The 20357-nt window shown below is 45.3% G+C and overlaps 1 protein-coding gene across 1 annotated transcript in view; it reads left to right on the top strand.

Moving 5' to 3' along the window:
* LOC310776031 (testican-2) overlaps positions 1–20357 on the top strand; it is a gene marked incomplete at both ends in the record, with an annotated part of 73574 nt that overhangs the window by 47090 nt on the left and 6127 nt on the right. Inside the window, 5 exons of the mRNA XM_083636179.1 lie at positions 3956–4070; positions 8193–8301; positions 16687–16805; positions 19032–19147; positions 19369–19587. Coding sequence (XP_083492305.1) covers positions 3956–4070; positions 8193–8301; positions 16687–16805; positions 19032–19147; positions 19369–19587 — 678 coding nt within the window. The remainder of the gene's footprint in view (positions 1–3955; positions 4071–8192; positions 8302–16686; positions 16806–19031; positions 19148–19368; positions 19588–20357) is intronic.

Genomic DNA, 20357 nt, shown 5'->3' on the forward strand with positions numbered 1-20357 from the left:
GCTCCCATCCCCTTTGTTGATATGATTACAAGAGGATTTAAAAGCCATAATGGCTCTTACACATCCTGAATTCTCAAAACAGCAGGACGTAAACGACAAGCGGGCCAGACGGCGTGCTGGATAACCCGTTTGGATTTCACGTTGTATCCCTCCGTGCAGGATGTACAGTAGGAGTTCTTTGGTTTGACAGTAAGCCACTCGGAGAGGCTGCTAAGAGTGCTCATAAATACATGAGAGCAGAGAGAGAGCTGCAAACCACCGCCCAATAGCCTACTACTCTATGATGCTGGGCTTTGTCTCTATGGCAACATAGCCTACTACTCTATGATGCTGGGCTTTGTCTCTATGGCAACATAGCCTACTACTCTATGATGCTGGGCTTTGTCTCTATGGCAACATAGCCTACTACTCTATGATGCTGGGCTTTGTCTCTATGGCAACATAGCCTACTACTCTATGATGCTGGGCTTTGTCTCTATGGCAACATAGCCTACTACTCTATGATGCTGGGCTTTGTCTCTATGGCAACATAGCCTACTACTCTATGATGCTGGGCTTTGTCTCTATGGCAACATAGCCTACTACTCTATGATGCTGGGCTTTGTCTCTATGGCAACATAGCCTACTACTCTATGATGCTGGGCTTTGTCTCTATGGCAACATAGAGCAACTTAAATGAGGTGGAGGCTGGAAGCGAGCACATCCTCAGCCTCTGAATGTGGAATCCCTGCATCTGCCTGCAGGCGCTGCAGCTCGGTCCAAAAACATGGTTATATGGAGAAACAATCACTTATTTCCAACAGTGTTGTGCACTTTTCTTAAAATACACTGTTTCCTATAGGTTGCATCGTTACTTCTCTCTGAATGACATGTAGGGAACATTTGCGCTGCATTTACTTACATTCTTCCTCATATTCAGTCTTGCATGGGTTGCTGCACACACTCATATTCACAAACTGTGGGATTGGACACAGCAACTACTGCAGCTGCTCAATGGACATAGAAAAACAAGAAAGTGGATGCTTTAGTTACCTTGCACCACTCAGCAGAAACCATTGAGATTGGTTCCTTGCCTCCATTAAGGTTTACAGACAGTCCATGATTGAACCCGTGTTCAAGCCAGGACATTTTGAAACCTTACTAACCACTAACCACCAATACAATATACAGTGACACTCACTGGCCTTTACACACACCTGAGGATAGCCTGAGGAACACCTGAATGATGACTTCAATAAGAAGAATGAATGCGGTCAGTTGTTGAGACACAATGAAAATGTTTTATGTCTTTACTTTCTTTTATGGTGAGATAGCCAAAAGCATACGTGTGGCAACAGTGAGCTAAAGTTTTGCGGGGAGTCTTTCGGTGGCAATTCATCGGATTTGTGTCTCAAATCAAAAGATCAATATGAGACAAACGTATAGTGGCAGCCTCGGATTTGGGGTATTCTTCAGCCTTTGGGTTAAATCGTGACGGATCGGCGTACCCGATCGGAACAGATTAGTGAATAAAAGTCAAGTGGTCACAAAATCATTTTTATGGAACAACTGTTTGAAGTTTATGTATCCGCATCAGCAGCCTCTGCCAGGCCCTGAATGCAACATCTCTGGCTTTTAATGAGATTTCATTGCGCTGTACTTTTTCTACCCTGATGTTAAATTGAGCTAGAGTTAGATTTAGATAAATCGATTGTAACACGAATTAAATGAACAGCAAGAATAGAGCGATTCTGTGGCGCGCGGACAGCCTCCTAGCAGTATTTCAGATTCCTTTGGAGGTGTCTTGTCATGCGTAAGCCCCTGAAGCTCTACCCTTCCCTCTCCTGTAGGGCCCAAGTATCACCTAGTCACCGGATTTGCAGCGATCTGGCCGGCGGCCACCTTGTCTGTTGACCGCGTGGACTACAAGCAGCTGCTTAAAGCTGACTCGGGATTTCACAGCTTACATTTCTCTCAGCGACCATGGCGTGTCACTCTTCAATTCGCCTGAGCCCGTGTTTTTTTCCTCCTCTTTTCCTTCTTTCTTCTCCCTGATGCCTCTCTGCACCGGGACAGCCTGCCATCCGCTTTCATGTGGCATTGACCACTGGCTGTGGAAGGACACAGTGCTATTTCCATTTCAGCCTATCAGTGGAAAAGAGGTTGGCATTGAACCATTCAACTCTCTTAAGAGAGAGAAATGCAGGGGGAGAGGAGAAGAAGAGAGAGGCAGAGATAGAGACAGACAGAGAGAGAGGCAGAGAAATAGACAGACAGAGAGAGAGAGAGAGAGAGAGAGAGAGAGAGAGGCAGAGAAATAGACAGAGAGAGAGGCAGAGAAATAGACAGAGAGAGAGAGAGAGGCAGAGAAATAGACAGAGAGAGAGGCAGAGAAATAGACAGAGAGAGAGGCAGAGAGAGAGAGAGAGAGAGAGAGAGAGAGAGAAATACTGTAGAGGCAGAGAGAGAGAGAGAGGCAGAGAAATACTGTAGAGGCAGAGAGAGAGAGAGAGAGAGACACAGAGAAATACTGTAGAGGCAGAGAGAGAGAGAGGCAGAGAAATACTGTAGAGGCAGAGAGAGAGAGAGAGAGAGAGGCAGAGAAATACTGTAGAGGCAGAGAGAGAGAGACAGAGAGGCAGAGAAATACTGTAGAGGCAGAGAGAGAGAGGCAGAGAGAGAGAGAGACAGATAAATACTGTAGAGGCAGAGAGAGAGAGAGAGAGACAGAGAAATACTGTAGAGGCAGAGAGAGAGCGAGAGGCAGAGAGAGAGAGAGAGAGAGGCAGAGAGAGAGAGAGGCAGAGAGGCAGAGAGAGAGACAGAGAGAGAGAGGCAGAGAAATAGAGGCAGAGAGAGAGAGAGAGAGGCAGAGAGAGATAGAGAGAGAGAGAGAGAGAGAGAGGCAGAGAGAGATAGAGAGAGAGAGGCAGAGAGAGATAGAGAGAGAGAGATTGCACGCTGAGGAGAGATATGGTAGTGATGGGTTGACATGGGGGAAGTGAGATGTGACAAGCAGGGAGAAAGAGATGCTCAATCAATGCTGTCAGGTAGTCATCAGAGAGACAGCCATGGGAGGCAGCATGCAGTGTCAGGTAGTCATCAGAGAGACAGCCATGGGAGGCAGCATGCAGTGTCAGGTAACAGCCATGGGAGGCAGCATACAGTGTCAGGTAACAGCCATGGGAGGCAGCATGCAGTGTCAGGTAACAGCCATGGGAGGCAGCATGCAGTGTCAGGTAACAGCCATGGGAGGCAGCATACAGTGTCAGGTAACAGCCATGGGAGGCAGCATGCCGTGTCAGGTAACAGCCATGGGGGGCAGCATGCAGTGCTGTTGACTAATCACAGCCAGGCTTCCATGTGTTCAGCAGTGGGTTTTTGTTTTGTTTTGTTTTTTTCATAGGGACAGTGCAACATTTATGAACATTTACATGTAAATGTGCCGGATTGTAGCCTTAGCTAATTTCCTTCCGTAGTCCCGCAACAGGTAGATGTAAAGTGCAAAAAGTTTAAAAAGAAAAAAGAAATAGAAAAATGAGTGCATACATAGCGCAACTTACAGGGATACGATGTAAGTAACACATACTGTACATACATATGGGGTAAAGTATAATGTATAAGTAAAAAGGTTGACTGTGAAATGTGCGCTGCCACATTATTGTTCATCATGCATTTCGTGTCGTCTTTTTTCCTTGTTTTTGTGACAAACGCTTGTTTTTGTGACAAATGCTTGTTTTTGTGACAAATGCTTGTTTTGTGACAAATGCTTGTTTTTGTGATCCTTTTAAACGCCGTCCACTTACAGAAGCTGATGATTATTTGAGGTGATATCTGCTGCGCGCCGTCCCAAGGACAGGAAACAGCTTGGAAGCTCTGTCTGTCACTCATTGAGCTGAGCTGACACAAGGCAGTGCGCATGATTGACGGCTCTCTGGATTTGAGTTGTTGGCTGCATCTGTTTTGCCTCCTGCAGCTGTGGACACCACCAAGGACCCGTGCCAGAAGGTGAAGTGCAGCCGCCACAAGGTGTGCGTGGCCCAGGGCTACCAGAGGGCCATGTGTGTCAACCGCAAGAAACTGGAGCACAGGTGGGTGGAGCCCGTCTGACCCTGACTCAGCTATTTCAGGCCCGACATCAGAGGGAGCCTCAGTGTCTCTCTCTCTCTCTCTCTTCCTCTCTCTCTCTCTCCCTCTCTCTTCCTCTCTCTCCCTCTCTCTCTCTCCCTCTCTCTCTCTCTCTCTCTCCCTCCCTCTCTCTCCCTCTCTCTCTCTCTCCCTCTCTCTCTCTCCCTCCCTCTCTCTCTCTCCCTCCCTCTCTCTCTCTCTCTCCCTCTCTCTCCCTCTCTCTCTTTCTCTCTCTCTCTCTCCCTCTCTCTCCCTCTCTCTCTCTCTCTCTCTCTCTTTCTGTGGTGTAGTAGTCATCACTAGTCAATAGATGTGTGCCAGTAAGAAGCCTCTACATGGATTCTAGCTAACAGTGCGGTGAGTCAGGAGGAGGAGTGATGTCATCTCAGCTGCAGCACTCTGATTAATGAAGTAGGTGGATGGAAAGGTGATAAAAAGAGTGATCAAACCCAAGGCTGACCTCCCTTTTGCTCTTCTATTCACCTTATGTTCAGACGCGGCGGTGGGCCAAATTCTTCTGGGTCGTGTTAACACTTCCGGCGGTCACGGCGCGAAATATGAAAGAACGTCATTAAGAAGAGAGTTGTTTTTGTAGCGGACAGTGCAGGGGGTAAAACAAAGAATGTAGCCTACTACTTTGAGCTCGGTACACAGCAAGCAAGCAGAGTATCCACTGTTAGCCAGGTCAGATAACGTTATCGTCGACAATGACGAGCACTTTCTTGTAAGACATACCTGGACTCCAACAAAGAAAGCTTCAGATAGTTTTCTCTCCTCCGAGCACTCGAGCCACTTACGTCTGTAAGACCCGCAGACGTTAACGTAATTGCCTGGAATGCGAGACTTAACGAGCCAGTTACATGGCGTTGCATTCTTAGACATTGCCGTTAGCTTTTATTTGGTATGTTACATACAATTGGCTAAATTATTAGTTAATTCAGAGTTAGATTATATTGGAGCAGCCAGCCATTTTCTTTTTTTTTTGCCGGAAGTCGTCACACGACCACACAACCGGGTCAAATGGGCGTGGCTACATAAGGTGAATAGTTACGCATAACAACTATGGGCCTATCAGGTGGAGACAGCAGGCACAGATCGTAGTGGACCCTATAGAGAGGCAAAGTGACCGCCTACTTCCTGCTTCAGCACTGTACCAGAGATTCCGCCATTTATTTTCCCATAGACATTTCGTAAAATGCTTATAAAAATAGTTTTACTTCGTCAAACCAAACGGTTCAGCTATATTTAGAATCGGGAGAGACCATAGAACATTTCACTCAGACCAAAACTAAAAAAAAACCAAAACAATTTTTTTTTTCTTTAAACGCAAATATTTTACGTTTCGGTCCGAGTGAAATGTTATGCAATCTCTCCTGTTTCTAAATATATCTGAACCGTTTGGTTTGAACAAGTAAAACTCTTTTTATAAGCATTTTACGAAATGTCTATGAGGAAAATAAATGGCGGATGAAAATCTCTGGTACAGTGCTGAAGCAGGAAGTGATGTTCCACTTTGGCTCTCTATACTACAGCATGGATTCCCCTTGACGGTCTGGCCAGTCATTCAGCGTATTATTGGAGTGTGGGTTATGATTTCAAACACCGCCTCTCCTCACAATAGACCTTTCACTTTTCTACAATAACCCTCCCCCACCCCCCGCACGCACATCCATACCACTTCTGACCGAGAAAAGAGATGAGCAGGGGTTTGCAATCTGAAAGGAATTAATGGAGTGAATTACGACTACCTGCAAAGTCTATCTGTAGCGACAGGCATTTATCTTTTTCAATAAAGGGCTTCATTTACGGAGTCACTCCGGAGAGACGAGAGAGACTGTGTGGATACTGCAAGCATACTAAAAACCATCGCAGCCACATTAACCCATTGATACCTGATGCAGCATTTGCGTGTATATCCCACATTTGTGTGCGTATCCCTTTAAGACTGTGAACCGCGTTAAAGGGATACACACACAAATGCTGCATCAGGTATCAATGGGTTAAGCACCCGCCTCGCTCCGAAGCCACGCTGAATATGAAGCCGTTGGCCATGTGAGAGTGTGCGAAATGATTTGGAGTTTTGCATTCAAACATGATCAGATGGATTATGGCTGTTATGGTAATGATGATCTTAGAAGTGTCTGGATTTGTTATGACTTTGCCGCAGGTTTCAGGGAAGTGATGATGAGGATGATAACACTAGTAGTCAAGTCTGTCTTTGGCTCTTGGTAAGCAGTAGGGCTGGGCAATATGGACCAAAAACTATATTTCTGTAGGCTGAATGGCCATACACAATATATCAGTATTTTTGATAAGTGGCCTAAATGTTCAGTTGTAAGTCAAAGCCACATTAGAGATGCCACACTTTTATTTAAATTAAAACAAGCTACATGTAGGGCTAAATTGACCAAATCAAATATCATGATATTTTTGACCAAATCCCTCTATCAATATTCAGTGTTTCCCCTACCATTCTACTATGCTCTCCCCAAAATGTCAATAAACCTTTATGGCATATTATTACAATACAGCAATACTGGTGTTGACAGTGTTGACAGTAATAGAAGATGCCAAATCATTCAACCAGTAGCGGAGCGTACACTGGGGCAGAGGGTGCGCCCGCCCCGGGGCCCACTCGTCAGGATGGCCCATAAAAAAAAAAAAAAAAAAGAATTGCAGGCCAGGCCAGGCCAGGCCAGGCCACCGGGCCCGGCTGGCAACCGGGTTTTCTTTTTCTTCTTCAGAACAAGCTTGTCTGTAAAGTGGCTTCACTGTAGGCTTTCTTGGACATAATATTACTTGGCTCAATGAGTGACAAATTGTGTTTTCGGATATAGGGGCTATCAGCTATTTTACAGTTGTGACTTAAAATTACTATTTAATAAAGTCAGTGGTGTGAGTGTGAGAGGAATTCAATCAATAGACAATAACATTGGTGTGTTTAAAATGAGATATTCCACTAAATATGCCTAAAACTGATTCAAACATGCAAAAAAGGCACATTTTTCTTCGCGGCCTGGCCTGGCCTTAATTTTTTTTTTTTTTTTTTTTTTTTTTGATGGGGCCCCCCTAAGAGCTTCGCCCCCTCTGGGCTGATAGGGTCGCTCCGCCCCTGCATTCAACAATAAGCATTTTGCTTTTAGCAGCATTGTGCCAGCGTGCGCCGCTGTTCCAAAACATGTCAACGTGTGTCGTTCCCTGGGAAACGCACATCCCATAATACAACTGTTCGCATCGCATCCCATAATAGTATGATGATACTTGGGATGCCATTGTGAACATAGATGCGAACAGGTTAGCTAAAAGTTTAGCGTCGCCAGCGAGGGCCCCCACCGTTGCGGTCGGGGTACGTTTTGAAATCCCTCCAGGCCTGAAAATCTTTCTAGGGGAAACACTGATATTGCAACAACAATAACCCGTGGTGCTTTCACAAAATATTTTTACACAATGATATTGACTAAATAGGTAAAGGCAAATAATAGAACAGGCTGGGAACTTCAGAAAATTTAATTATGTCACTTTACGGTACAAACACACTGGATGCGAAAGCGGTTCCGCGAGTAATTTCAGCTCGAGCAGGAGCCTGGCCGTTCACACCAGTGGTTCACACCAGTAGCGCTCTGTTTTACCCCCTGCTGGTCATAACTTGCCTGGCTCCACACAATCGCTCGCGGCTCGCGCAAAAAATAGACCAGACGCAGAAAGTATCGCTGCTGGCAGCGCTGCGGCCGGTGTCTCCGGTCTAATCTGTTAACCAGGTCTAATCTGTTAACCAGGTCTAATCTGTTAACCAGGTCTAATCTGTTAACCAGGTCTAATCTGTTAACCAGGTCTAATCTGTTAACCAGGTCTAATCTGTTAACCAGGACGCTGAAAGGAAACAAGCTGCACTTCAAGCGCTTCAGCGTCTGCTGTGCTTGCACCATTACTGTAATGCAGCCTTTAAAACCGGGAAAAGACACTTATGCCATATTACGATATTACGATATCCAAAATATATCTCAATCTGGATATAATATAGATATATTGTTCAGCCCTAGTAAGCAGGTAATTATGAAGCGTTTATCTCCTTGTATTTCCCTCAGAGTCAGACAGGCAGAGCAGGCGAAGGCCCATGACAGCAGTTGCAAGCCTTGTCCTATAGCTGCCTCCACACCAGTATGTGGCACTGATGGCCACAACTACGCCTCCGAGGTAAAAAAGAAAAAAAGCATCTCTCTTTACACCCATCCACACACTCTTTACACCATCCACAGACTCCTTACACCCATCCACACACTCTTTCCACCATCCACACACTCTTTCCACCATCCACACACTCTTTACACCATCCACACACTCTTTACACCCATCTTTACACCATCCACACACTCTTTACACCCATCTTTACACCATCCACACATTCTTTACACCCATCCACACACTCTTTACACCCATCCACACACTCTTTACACCCATCCACACACTCTTTATACCCATCCACACACTCTTTACACCCATCCACACACTCTTTACACCCATCCACACACTCTTTACACCCATCCACACACTCTTTACACCCATCCACACACTCTTTACACCATCCACACACTCTTTACACCCATCTTTACACCATCCACACACTCTTTACACCCATCCACACACTCTTTACACCCATCCACACACTCTTTATACCCATCCACACACTCTTTATACCCATCCACACACTCTTTACACCCATCCACACACTCTTTACACCCATCCACACACTCTTTACACCATCCACACACTCTTTATACCCATCCACACACTCTTTACACCCATCCACACACTCTTTACACCCATCCACACACTCCTTACACCCATCCACACACTCTTTACACCATCCACACACTCTTTATACCCATCCACACACTCTTTACACCATCCACACCCATCCACACACTCTTTACACCCATCCACACACTCTTTACACCATCCACACACTCTTTATACCATCCACACACTCTTTACACCATCCACACCCATCCACACACTCTTTACACCATCCACACACTCTTCTTTGAGCTCATTTGTCTTTTGCTTTATTACCGCATTGGGGGACAAGGGGAAAGTGTCTGTGTCATCATCTTAAATAATGAGAGGAGCTCAGCTGTTTCCTGCTGTGCCCACATACACTGTATGTGTGTGAGTGTGCCCACATACACTGTATGTGTGTGAGTGTGCCCACATACACTGTATGTGTGTGAGTGTGCCCACATACACTGAATGTGTGTGAGTGTGCCCACATACACTGAATGTGTGTGAGTGTGCCCACATACACTGAATGTGTGTGAGTGTGCCCACATACACTGAATGTGTGTGAGTGTGCCCACATACACTGAATGTGTGAGTGTGCCCACATACACTGAATGTGTGTGAGTGTGCCCACATACACTGAATGTGTGTGAGTGTGCCCACATACAGTGTATGTGTGTGAGTGTGCCCACATACACTGTATGTGTGAGTGTGCCCACATACACTGAATGTGTGTGAGTGTGCCCACATACAGTACACTGAATGTGTGTGAGTGTGCCCACATACAGTGTATGTGTGTGAGTGTGCCCACATACACTGAATGTGTGTGAGTGTGCCCACATACACTGTATGTGTGTGAGTGTGCCCACATACACTGTATGTGTGAGTGTGCCCACATACACTGAATGTGTGTGAGTGTGCCCACATACAGTACACTGAATGTGTGTGAGTGTGCCCACATACACTGTATGTGTGTGAGTGTGCCCACATACACTGAATGTGTGTGAGTGTGCCCACATACAGTACACTGAATGTGTGTGAGTGTGCCCACATACACTGTATGTGTGTGAGTGTGCCCACATACACTGTATGTGTGAGTGTGCCCACATACACTGAATGTGTGAGTGTGCCCACACACTGTATGTACCGTACACACCGCCCCCGTACACACTGCCCCCCTACACACTGCCCCCGTACACACTGCCCCCGTACACACTGCCCCCCTACACACTGCCCCCCATACACACTGCCCCCGTACACACTGCCCCCCTACACACTGCCCCCCCTACACACTGCCCCCCTACACACTGCCCCCATACACACTGCCCCCGTACACACTGCCCCCCTACACACTGCCCCCCATACACACTGCCCCCGTACACACTGCCCCCGTACACACTGCCCCCCTACACACTGCCCCCGTACACACTGCCCCCGTACACACTGCCCCCCTACACACTGCCCCCGTACACACCGCCCCCGTACACACTGCCCCCGTACACACTGCCCCCCTACACACTGCCCCCCTACACACTGCCCCCCTACACACTGCCCCCGTACACACTGCCCCCCTACACACTGCCCCCCTACACACTGCCCCCGTACACACTGCCCCCGTACACACTGCCCCCCATACACACCGCCCCCATACACACTGCCCCCATACACACTGCCCCCGTACACACTGCCCCCATACACACTGCCCCCGTACACACTGCCCCCGTACACACTGCCCCCGTACACACTGCCCCCGTACACACTGCACCCGTACACACTGCCCCCGTACACACTGCCCCCATACACACTGCCCCCGTACACACCGCCCCCATACACACCGCCCCCATACACACTGCCCCCGTACACACTGCCCCCCTACACACTGCCCCCGTACACACTGCCCCTGTACACACTGCCCCTGTACACACTGCCCCCCTACACACCGCCCCCATACACACGTGTAACCCCCGTACACACTGCCCCCGTACCCCGTACACACTGCCCCCGTACACACCCCCCGTACACACCGCCCGTTAGAGATGCGCGGATGAGCTTTTATGCCATCCTAATTCGCGTGTATGCATGAACCGTCCGCCCGCCATAAATCCGCGCACAAATTATTTCATACTATTTATAGATCCGCGCCCACCATGCACCCGACGCTATAAACGCTATAAAACGGTATAAAAGGAGCGAACCTACGGTTTCTGCTGCTGTTGGTGTGATCGCTGCAGTCCAAGACTCTAAATAAACTTCGATGCTGTATTATTATTATTTTAGACAATACTTTTTATTTTTATTTTCCAAAATATAAAACATACACAACCATATAACAAATTTTCACAATACAAAACAAACTAGAAACAAATAAAAAACCAAAAATACATATAAATACATTAAGAGATATAGTGAGGTATAGTATCATCTTCATAGTGCTAGAGTGGAGCGAGTAGAGAGATCATTCAAATCATAGTCATTCAATCAAATGAGATGGAAGGTCATCCATATAGTTAAGAAAGGGCTGCCAGATCTTATAGAAAAGATTGATCTTATTCCTTAATGAGTAGGTAATCTTTTCCAAAGGTAAGCAACTTTTCACTTCTGAGAGCCACATTCCAATTGGCACTGGGAGATCTGACTTCCATTTCCTTGCAATGCATTTTTTGGCAATGACCAGGAGGATTTCTGTAAGCTTGATGGAATGACTATGTGTAAGGTTAGAGTTTGAGAAATTGCCCAAAAGGCATATCTCAGGATCTGTTGAAAAAGTTACATTATGAATTGTTGATATGACATCACAGACCCCCTGCCAAAAACCTTGTAACTTAATACAATGCCAAGTGGAATGAAGAAAAGTGCCCTCTTCTAGACCACATCTAAAACAGAGGGGTGAGAGATTAGAGTTGAACCCATGTAGTTTAGATGGAGTAAAATAAATCTGGTGTAAGAAATTGAACTGAATGAGTCTATATCTCGAATTTAAAGTACATGTGACTCCTTTACTACATAGGTCTTCCCATAACTCTGGGTCAATCTCTATATTTAAATCTCTCTCCCATCTGTTCCTGGCTCTTTCAGGTTCAGAGATAACCAGAAAAGGCAACAACATATTATAGACCTCAGAGATGGTTCCCATCATTCTTTGATCACAATGAAAGAGAGTTTCCATGGGTGACATATCTGGTAGTTTCCACTGTCTCCGAATATTAACCCTTATAAAATTTCTTAATTGCAGATATTTAAAAAAATCTCTCTCAGAAAGTTGATATTTCTCTTTAAGTTGCTGGAAGGACATAAACAACCCATCTATATAACAATGTTCCACTCGAGTGATACCTTGTATAGGCCAAGACTCGAAGTCTCTATTCTGGTATAGGATAGGAATAAGTCTATTTCCCCATAAGGGGGTTTTACGGGATAGAAAAGTATTATATCCAAGCATCTTATGTATTCTTGACCAAATGTGGACTGAGTGAGTAATGAAAGGGTTATGAGTGATAGTCTTAATTGATTTTTCATCCCATTTATACAGCATATCAGGCGGGTTAGTCTCTGTAATTTCTAAACACTCAATGTTCAACCATGAGATTGAAAGGTCTCCTTCAAATATTTGGGCCAGAAATCTAGCTTGTGCAGCCAAATAATACAATGTAAAATTAGGGAGTTTCAATCCACCCTTTGCATAATTTAAAGTAAGTTTGTTCAAAGCAATCCTTGGGGGCTTACCCCTCCAAATAAAACGTCTAATCAGCTTATTCAAAGAAGAAAAAAAATGCAGAGGGGACATGAATTGGAAGGGATTGAAACATATACAAGAACTTTGGCAGGACATTCATTTTAACCGTGTTAATTCGACCTAGTAAGGTAAGAGGGAGGTTCATCCACTTTTCCAAGTCATCTCCCACTCTCTGTAGCAATCTTAAGAGATTAAGCCCATACAAGTTCTTTAGGTCCTTATCTACCAGTATACCCAAATATTTAATACCACTTGGTGACCATTTAAAGGGAAAATTACCTTGAGTAGTGTCATTATTAAGTTCTGATAAAGGTAATATTTCACTCTTATCAAGGTTGATTTTATAACCAGAAAAGGAGCTGTACAAGTTCAACAAATCGACTAGACGTGTGAGGGAACTATCAACATTTGTTAGAAAGAGAAGAATATCGTCTGCAAAAAGTGAGATTTTGTGTGTGGTTAGTCCAATTTCAAAGCCAGTTATGTTGGGGTCCTTTCTAATCGCTTCGGCTAGGGGTTCCAGGGCGAGCGTAAAGAGGGCGGGGCTAAGTGGGCACCCCTGTCTATTGCCTTTATGAATATGGAAATAGTCTGACATAATCCCATTAACCGCAATCCTAGCTTTGGGGGATCTGTACAATGATTTGATCAGATCAACAAATTGAACATTGAATCCAAAATTTTCAAGAACTCTAAAGAGATATGGCCATTCAAGCCGGTCAAAGGCCTTTTCAGCGTCAAGAGAGAGAGCAATGCTGGGTATATTGTTTTCATGTGCAAAATGGATGATATTAAAAAAACGTCTGAGATTATTAGAAGAGAGCCTGTTAATTATAAATCCAGTTTGGTCTGAATTGACAAGATAAGGAAGAAATTTCTCCAATCTTTTGGAGATCATTTTGGTTACAAGTTTATAGTCAGTATTCAAGAGAGAAATAGGCCTATATGAGGCACACTTTACTGGGTCTTTCCCTGTTTTGTGAATAACGGACACAATGGCCTGAGAGAACGATTCTGGGAACTGTTTTTCTTCTTTAGCTAATTCGAGGACATCCATTAAGGGAGGGATCAGAAGATCCTTGAATTCCTTATAAAACTCTGAGGGGAAACCATCCTCCCCAGGAGATTTATTTGAAGGTAATAGCTTAATAGCCTCAGTTAGTTCACATATTGAGAATGGTCTACTCACAGATTCACTGTCCTCGTCAGATAGACGTGGGAGATTAAGTTGGGAAAGAAAGTCATCTATTGTCGTCTTATCACTGCTAGGTTGAGCGGTATATAAGTCACTATAATATTGTTTAAAAGCATCATTAATTTCCGTTGGATTATTAGAGATTTTACCTGGGGTTACTTCAATTTCGTTAACTGCTCTCTTACTTTCCTCCGTTTTTAATTGCCATGCCAGCACCTTACTAGCCTTTTCCCCCAGCTCATAGTACTTTTGTTTAGACTTCATAATAAATTTCTCTGTTTGGTATGTGTTCAAATTATTATATTGTATTTTCTTATTTACCAAAGTTCTATATAGGTCTTTCGTTCTCTGATAGTTTTTCTCAAGTGTTTGAATCTCCGCCTCGAGAGTATTAAGTTCGGCACAACATTTCTTTTTCAATCCTTTTGTATAAGAAATAATGTGGCCCCTTAGATATGCTTTAAGCGTATCCCAAAAAATGAAACTATTAGGGGCAGAGTGTTTGTTTGTTTCTGTAAAGAATATAATCTGTTCTCTAATGAAGGTACAAAAGTCTGGCTGTTTAATGAGCATAGGGTTAAACCTCCATCTATAGGATGCTTTTACCTTTTTAGACATAAAGATGGACAAAACCAAGGGGGAATGATCACTTAACAACCGAGCAAGATATTGAGCATCCAGCACTCTATGACACTGATGGGTGGATAACAAAAAGTTATCTATCCGAGTGTGAGTGCCGTGAGGGTGAGAATAAAAAGAATAGTCCCTGTCTCCTGGGTGTAACCCCCTCCAAGCATCTGTCAAATTAAAGTCTTTCATAAAAGAAATTGTTGATTTTGCTGCCTTGGTAGGTGAAAGCGGCTTAATCGAAGACCTGTCCAGGACTGTATCTAAGCAAAAATTAAAGTCCCCACCAATTAAAATTACACCAGATGCTTGTGCTATATGAAGAAAAATGTTTTGAATAAATGCAGGGTCATCAAAATTAGGCGCATATATATTCAATAGTGACCAACATTCAGAGTACATATGCCCCTCAACAAACACAAATCTGCCCATAGGGTCCGAGACCGTCTTAGTGACAACAAAAGGGATATTTCGATTGATGAGGATTGCAGTTCCTCTTGATTTAGTATTAAAGGAAGAAGCAAACACCTGTCCAACCCAATCTCTCTTAAGTTTCTTATGCTCGTTTTCAGAAAGATGCGTTTCCTGCAAGTATACAAAGTCTGCTTTAAGATTTTTCAAATATGAATAGACCCTCTTCTTTTTAATCGGACTATTTAAGCCCTTAGTATTGAATGTTATAAATTTAACTGGATTCATCTTTGAATATGTACAATTATATCAAGGTCTTTTCCATCACACCACAAATCTATGTTTGATATGTTCTCTCGTGAAGTATGACACCAATATCTCTCGAAATAAAAAAATACATAACTAAGAAAAATGCAAAGAAAAACGTACATAGAATACATAAAAACATTTACCCCTAAGCCTGCCTCCCCAATTGAGGCAAGCTGTAAGATCCCCTGTTGACATAGTGTCTTCCGATTGTGCAACCTCACTCTTAAACTTCTTTCAGAGGTTCCTGCCTCTCTTTATGATATACACATCTTATCAGTGCTTTAGCTAATACTATTACAAAGCAAAATAAACAAGTGAGCAATGGTATTTACCCGAATGGCCTATGTTAAACACCAATTTTCAGTGGAGTCCGGTCCTAAGAAATATAAGCAATAAGATAATTCACAGGTCCGTGTCAGCGATGACAGCTCAGCTCATATCAACTCCTTAGTGTATAGGACCTGGAATTCGAATCTGGAATCGATGCTGTATTATGTCCAGTGCACCACCATTGTTCCTCATTAATGATACATCGTTTCAACCGCCCGCAACCCATCCGCTATTAATCAGAATGTTTATTGTGATGATCCATCCGCGGTCAGCGCAGTTATAACTGCGGCCCGCGCATCACTACCGCCCGTACACACCGCCCCTGTACACACCGTGTACCCCCCGTACGCACACACACCGCCTGCTCCCGCCATGCTTTACGGATTGATTGTCTAATTTTTAATTTTGACCTTGCATGAGAAGACAAGGGAAAATGACAGCTCACTCTCTCGCCCCGCCCCCTCTCTCGCCCCGCCCCCTCTCTCACTAACCACAGTGTCTCGTATGAATGAGCAATCTCTTTTTCTGCGGTCACCCCCATAAATATTTTAACTGCATCCCATGTCTCTCTCTCTCTCTCTCTCTCTCTCCATCGTCCTCTCTCCCTCCATATTCCTCTCTCTCTCTCTCTCTCTCTCCCTCCATCTTCCTCTCTCCCCCCTCCCTCCATCTTCCTCTCTCTCTCTCTCTCCCTCCATCTTCCTCTCTCCCTCTCTCTCTCCCTCTCTCATCCTCTCTCTCTCCATCTTCCTCTCTCTCTCTCTCCCCCTCTCTCTCTCCCTCCATCTTCCTCTCTCCCTCTCTCCCTCCATCTTCCTGTCTCTCTCTCTCCCTCCATCTTCCTCTCTCTCTCTATCTCTCTCTCTCTCTCTCTCCCTCCATCTTCCTCTCTCTCTCTCTCCCTCCATCTTCCTCTCTCCCTCTCTCTCTCCCTCTCTCATCCTCTCTCTCTCCATCTTCCTCTCTCTCTCTCCCCCTCTCTCTCTCCCTCCATCTTCCTCTCTCCCTCTCTCCCTCCATCTTCCTGTCTCTCTCTCTCCCTCTCTCTCCCTCCATCTTCCTCTCTCCCTCCATCTTCCTGTCTCTCTCTCTCTCCCTCCATCTTCCTGTCTCTCTCTCTCTCCCTCCATCTTCCTCTCTCTCTCTCTCTCTTCCTCTCTCTCTCTCTCTCTCTCTCTCTTCCTCTCCCTCTCGACAGTGTAAGCTGGAGCAGCAAGCCTGCCTCACGGGGAAGGACCTGAGTGTGACGTGCGCCGGCCTCTGCCCGTGTGCCACCGCCTCCGTTCCCGTCACCAACCCTGAGGCCAAACATGGCAAGTGCCTCTTCTTCACCTCCCCATATTGATGAGTGACTTTTGGCACCGCTCACCTTGCCTGCCCCCGTGTGTCTGCTGTTCCCTTCATGTCTCAAGGACCTAAGGAACGCTGCTTTACACTGCTGGCTCTATGCAGCATGTTACAGAGCTCTCTGCATCATGTTACAGAGCTCTATGCAGCATGTTACAGAGCTCTATGCAGCATGTTACAGAGCTCTCTGCAGCATGTTACAGAGCTCTCTGCAGCATGTTACAGACCTCTATGCATCATGTTACAGAGCTCTACAGTATGCAGCATGTTACAGAGCTCTATGCAGCATGTTACAGAGCTCTATGCAGCATGTTAGAGAGCTCTATGCAGCATGTTACAGAGCTCTATGCAGCATGTTACAGAGCTCTACAGTATGCAGCATGTTACAGAGCTCTATGCAGCATGTTAGAGAGCTCTATGCAGCATGTTACAGAGCTCTCTGCAGCATGTTACAGAGCTCTATGCAGCATGTTACAGAGCTCTATGCAGCATGTTACAGAGCTATATGCAGCATGTTACAGAGCTATATGCAGCATGTTACAGAGCTCTCTGCAGCGTGTTACAGAGCTCTATGCAGCATGTTACAGAGCTCTCTGCAGCGTGTTACAGAGCTATATGCAGCATGTTACAGAGCTCTCTGCAGCGTGTTACAGAGCTCTATGCAGCATGTTACAGAGCTCTATGCAGCATGTTACAGAGCTCTATGCAGCATGTTACAGAGCTCTCTGCATCATGTTACAGAGCTCTATGCAGCATGTTACAGAGCTCTCTGCAGGATGTTACAGAGATCTATGCAGCATGTTACAGAGCTCTCTGCATCATGTTACAGAGCTCTATGCAGCATGTTACAGAGCTCTCTGCAGCATGTTACAGAGCTCTATGCAGCATGTTACAGAGCTCTATGCAGCATGTCACAGAGCTCTCTGCAGCATGTTACAGAGCTCTATGCAGCATGTTACAGAGCTCTATGTTACAGAGCTCTCTGCAGCATGTTACAGAGCTCTATGCAGCATGTTACATAGCTCTATGCAGCATGTTACAGAGCTCTATGCAGCACGTCACAGAGCTCTCTGCAGCATGTTACATAGCTCTATGCAGCATGTTACAGAGCTCTCTGCAGCATGTTACAGAGCTCTATGCAGCATGTTACAGAGCTCTCTGCAGCATGTTACAGAGCTCTATGCAGCATGTTACAGAGCTCTATGCAGCATGTTACAGAGCTCTCTGCAGCATGTTACAGAGCTCTATGCAGCATGTTACAGAGCTCTCTGCAGCATGTTACAGAGCTCTATGCAGCATGTTACAGAGCTCTATGCAGCATGTTACAGAGCTCTCTGCAGCATGTTACAGAGCTCTCTGCAGGATTAGAGCACTCCAATTTCCTCACACAAGCTATATGATGTTTGCAGTTTGGGATCAATAGTCGGCAATTTCAGAGATTAAGGTTAGCCAAATACCCCCCGTGATTAAAATGGCCTTTCAATCATGTACTAATTAATTATTCAGAGTATACACTATCTATCATTGCAGCCAAACAGCATTGATTGTCCATGGCTCTTGGGTATGTGAAAATGCCAATTGATCAAACCGATGAAATGTAACCCCTGTTTTTCATCTGTAGACTGGAATAAGCGCTTAGCCTGAGACCCAAAGTGGATTTCTATTGGATAACAGCAAATTGCCGTGGTACAGTTAATTGCGAAATTATGTTTCCTTTGATTACCAGATCATACACGTATAAATCACAGTATGAAAATCCAATACTGTAGCTCAAATGCTAAATGGACTGCATTCACTGTAGCGCTCATCCAAAGCGTGCCTGCGTTCGCCCATTCAGACACGCGTTCACACACCGATGGCAGCCAGGTGCCACGCAAGGTGCTGGCAAGGCACGACCATTGGGAGCATTTTGGGGTTCAGTATCTTCTCGCCCTGCCGACTGGAGGAGGCGGGGATCGAACCGCCGGCCTTCTGATGATTAGTGCGCGAGCCGCTCTACTGTCCCTCCTGAGCCACAGCGCCCCCGCAGATTCCACTGAGAGAGTGAGTCAGCCTCACAGCGAGGGAAGCGTTCAGAAAGCGATGGTGAGCCTCGGCCTGCCTTCGGGCGGGCTGAGTCACATTGCTGTCGAGTGTGTTGCCAGTGTGTGTGTGTGTTTTGAACATTGGGCTTCCCTCTCTCCGCCCCTCAGAGAGCTGCACCGGCCAGGACCTGGCAGACCTGGGCGACCGCCTGAGAGACTGGTTCCAGCTCCTTCATGGAAACGCCAAGCAGAACAACTCTGGCAGGCCCGGAGCTGGCACGGCATCAGGTTAGAACCCGGGGTGACGACTCACAAAGCTGCTTTATTCTCAACTGCCTGCGCACTTACAACTCAATTGTCTCCACAGGGGAATGCACTGGCAATAGAAACTCCATTTTAAAATAGGAATGCATCCATTTCTAGGCAAAAATGTATCGAGAATTCCTTCACATTTGGACTCGTACAGACGTAAAGGCAAATTTACTGAGAAAGTACGATATGTCTAACAGTGCTGGACAAGAGCCTGGTAGCCGGCTGCAAGGACTCCATTGGCTGGATGTTCTCTAAGCTGGACACCAACAGTGACCTCTATCTGGACCACGCTGAGCTGGCCGCCATTAACCTCGACAAGTACGAGGTCTGTATCCGACCCTTCTTCAACTCCTGCGACAGCTATAAGGATGGGAAGGTCTCCACGGCTGAGTGGTGCTTCTGCTTCTGGAGAGAAAGTGAGTAAAAGGAGTCTTTTTCTCCCTTTGTTTTTTGTCAGAAGCAGCAAGGAGAGCGGAATCTATTTTTGAGCTACATTATAAATGGGTGAATTAATAGCAAGGTTACGCCACGTGAATATAAAATACCGTGGCTTTCCGTTGCTTCTCAGAGAGCATCTTTGTGCTGGAAAATGTTTGAAATGGGCGTTTCATATTGAGATATGGGTTAAGATCTGTGTTTGATTTGACATTTTTGTTTTGATATGGAATTTCCATTGAGAGCAGGGTTCTCCTTTTCAAGGAAGGAAACTATGAAATGCTCGTTTCATGTGTTAGGAACATACTGTCAAACTTTAAAGCGCTTCCATGGTGGCATGGAGAATTTATGAATTTCTCCATTGAGGATGATTGTTGCCCTGTTGTGCAAGAGAAAAGTCAGGCAATATATTCACAGAGTTAAAGGATGAATCTGGTGTTTTTTAATGCATTGTTTACTGTCAACAAATCCTATGAAAAGAACCAAATCAGCAATGTGTTTGCTCGACTCCTCTTACATTCTGACTTCCCACGTACACGTTTAGCCATTCATTGGCTCCGATTGTAAGCTAAAAACCTGGAAATACAGCTCACAAAGACAGTTTCAATTTAAAAGAAAAATCACTATAACTCCAAAAAGTCAGACTGTTATTATTGTAGTTATTACCAAGTTCATTTCAAATGGGACCTAATTCACGGCTGGCCCGGTGCATCGCAATGATGACATCATGTTTCCCAAAGCAAGAAAGTAC

The sequence above is a fragment of the Poromitra crassiceps genome (genome assembly GCF_964638095.1).
Source record: "Poromitra crassiceps genome assembly, chromosome: 4".
NCBI lineage: Eukaryota > Metazoa > Chordata > Actinopteri > Beryciformes > Melamphaidae > Poromitra > Poromitra crassiceps.